Source organism: Ptychodera flava, chromosome 18, assembly GCF_041260155.1.
Source record: "Ptychodera flava strain L36383 chromosome 18, AS_Pfla_20210202, whole genome shotgun sequence".
NCBI lineage: Eukaryota > Metazoa > Hemichordata > Enteropneusta > Ptychoderidae > Ptychodera > Ptychodera flava.
In genome coordinates this window covers 9,143,276-9,146,052 of record NC_091945.1, presented here as the reverse complement: position 1 = coordinate 9,146,052, position 2,777 = coordinate 9,143,276, and the positions used below count along the sequence as shown (strand labels likewise).

Sequence of the window (2,777 nt, the reverse complement as noted above, 5' to 3'; positions counted from 1 at the left end):
GTTCAGCTGCACGTCTTGTCTGTGCCTGCCGTCCCCTTCGTACTGAGTCCCATTCAGGATCACTGTTGCGATTGATGTGAGCAATTGCCGTCACTATTGCCCTTGCACAGCACAGTTCATCGTTGTTAGCGATGCGGATGACACTCCTCATCAATCGGAGTCGACGGGCAATGTTGACAGGTCTCCTTCTCCAATCCTTTCCTGCCCCCTGAGGCATGTGTACATGAATGAAGTTGATGTAGATGTTTTCATCAAGAGTGAACTCTTCGTATGATTGCAGCACCCGTTCAATTTCACCCAATACCCTGTCGACTGTAAGCTCTTGCACAGGTGAGAAAGGTAACCAAATTTGATAGGGAAGTGATGGACTTTCCAGAGTAATTCGCACACGGTCTCTTTCAGGGATACCATTAGTCAGCCTGTCGAGGATGCTTCAAAGACGTCTTGTAGTACTGACATGACTTGTATGAAACCACGAACTGGTTTAATATCATTGAATTTGATTTCATAATCATGCGCTAAAGCATTGAATTTTTGTACTTGACGTTCTCGGACGCGTGTGATTTGATAGTACTCAGCCCCGACGTCTTCATCTGCTGGCGAGTCATCTGGTGGCATGTCATCTATTGACCCCTGACCAATTTGACTTATTGGATGTGATGGAGATGATGATGATGATGATGTAGTGGTGGTGGAACTTTGAGAGGAAGGAGGGCAACGGCTATTTGCAATAAGAATCTGCCATTTTGCATTGAATTCTTGGGTATTCTGGGGTGGGAGAATCCTTTGAATTTACACTATCATCAGTATTTAAGGGGGAATGGGGAGTATATTGATTGATTAGAGTTTGTAATTTGTCATTGAAACTTTGAGTGCCTAAATAATTACTGTCATAACTACTACAGCTACAACTACTACTACTACTACTACTACTATCGTGTGAAGAATCTGAGTTCAAATTGCTACAGCTGTTTTCTTCACTACTACTACTACTACTACTACTACTACTACTACTACTACTACTACTACTACTACTACTACCGCGTGACGGATCTGAGTTCACATTGCTGTGGCTGTTTTCTTCACTATCCCCAATTTCTTCACCCCAAGGAAAATCCCATGTACTCTTCACCATCATTACATTTTTTCTCAGCCTGATATATTGCTTCTTTGGTTGCTGTGCTCTTTGCCTAAAATGAAGGGACAAAAAAAAATTGCTTCATTTACTCCCACAGAAATACCATAATGAAAATAATACTAATCATAACCTAGAAAAAAAATAAATGTCATCATGATAAATCAAAATATATGTGTGCGCTTGCTTTTACTTTTTTGTGTCAAAGACAAATACATGTTGACCTCTTATCATATATGAAGTTAACTGAGTATTTGCTATGTATTACCTAAAAATAAAAAAAAAATAAAATAAAAATGTGGAAATATTGTACACTTACATAATTAATTCATTATGATGATCTTTTTCCCTTCCTTCATCATCATGATCACTCTCAGAGGCAGTGTTGTCCTGATAAGAATAAAATCAACAAATAAATATTTAAACAGTAAAACAACCCATATTCTTATTTTTAACACAGAGAAAAGTTTGGGAAATAAAAAAAAATATTCCATTCAAAGGGGCGGGAGGGGGGTTGTGTTGTGTTTCATAAAACACTAAATATACAAGCTGAGTTCAATACAAAATACTGGCCAGAACTGTTGGCACTATACACTCTTGTATACTGTTCACTGCCTATATAAATCTGTATTATATATCTTCATATTCAGCACAGTAGCTCACAGACTGAAGAATTGTACATCTGTGTTTGTCAATTTTGCAAAGTCCTGCATCGATGCATCATTTACTTTACTGATTCAGAAGTGAATGCAAATTCATTAAAATTTTATAGTGGTAGAGGCTATACTTTGATTGCACAAATCAACAAAAAAAAATAATGTCACAAAGCTATAAACCTCCTCAGTACAATATGGCCGGATATCACGATTGCATTTACATGACCCCTTCAAATGCACAAAATAAATCGCCAAATAATACACACTGTGTTTTTTTTTTCTTTCTTTAAAATGCATTCAGTTTGTCGATTAAACCTCCCTTTCTCCACAGCGCATAAAGCAATCATTTTCCCCTTCCGTAAATTGCTGGTTTATATCTCACGCCAATCTTTTCATTTAGTTTGATTGTTTGTTTACATGCGAGGGGGTTTCCCTAGATTTGTCAGCTCTCAGGTCAGACTCAAGCCGACGAACCAGCAGACAGCTTGCTTGTGCAGTTGGCAGTAGAACAATAGGTGGAATTTTCCTTTTCACGCACACGACCTCTGACCCTGACTGTCAATCAAATCAAAAATGCTACAATGTTCCTTATACCTTTTGATTACGGGTGCACGACTGAAGAACATGACCCAATTACTGCAAATTTGTGGCGAGTAGAAAGGAAAGATCGTTGACCTTATTCAGTCGACTGCATTGATCACGCACACGGCCAGAAAGTGCATGCACCTTGCAAGTCACCTATTGTTTACATGTTCTGAGCAAGGCAATGGCTGTGGCCTCAGCGATTTTTAAATTTCATTCTTTGTCTCTTTAGTGAACAACTAATTTTTTTTTTCTTTTTGAACGGGGGAAATCTCAGCCAAATAGTACATCATAAGTCTCATGACAAATAGTACATCGTAAATATTACTCACATCACAGTTCCCGTACGGCCGATGAGACATGGGTTGCCGATTTTGAGTTGCTCTGTGGAGCTGTGAAGTCAG

General features: G+C 38.7%; 1 protein-coding gene across 1 annotated transcript; it reads right to left on the bottom strand.

The window, feature by feature from the left end:
• Positions 1–445: 445 nt before the first annotated feature.
• Positions 446–2,777, bottom strand: LOC139117783 (putative uncharacterized protein DDB_G0277255). Its single transcript, XM_070681039.1, has 3 exons — positions 2,706–2,777; positions 1,455–1,525; positions 446–1,190 (listed from the first exon to the last, which is right to left on the bottom strand). The coding sequence occupies exons 1-3, from the start codon at positions 2,733–2,735 to the stop codon at positions 722–724; spliced, it is 570 nt and encodes a 189-aa protein (XP_070537140.1). The 5' UTR covers positions 2,736–2,777; the 3' UTR covers positions 446–721.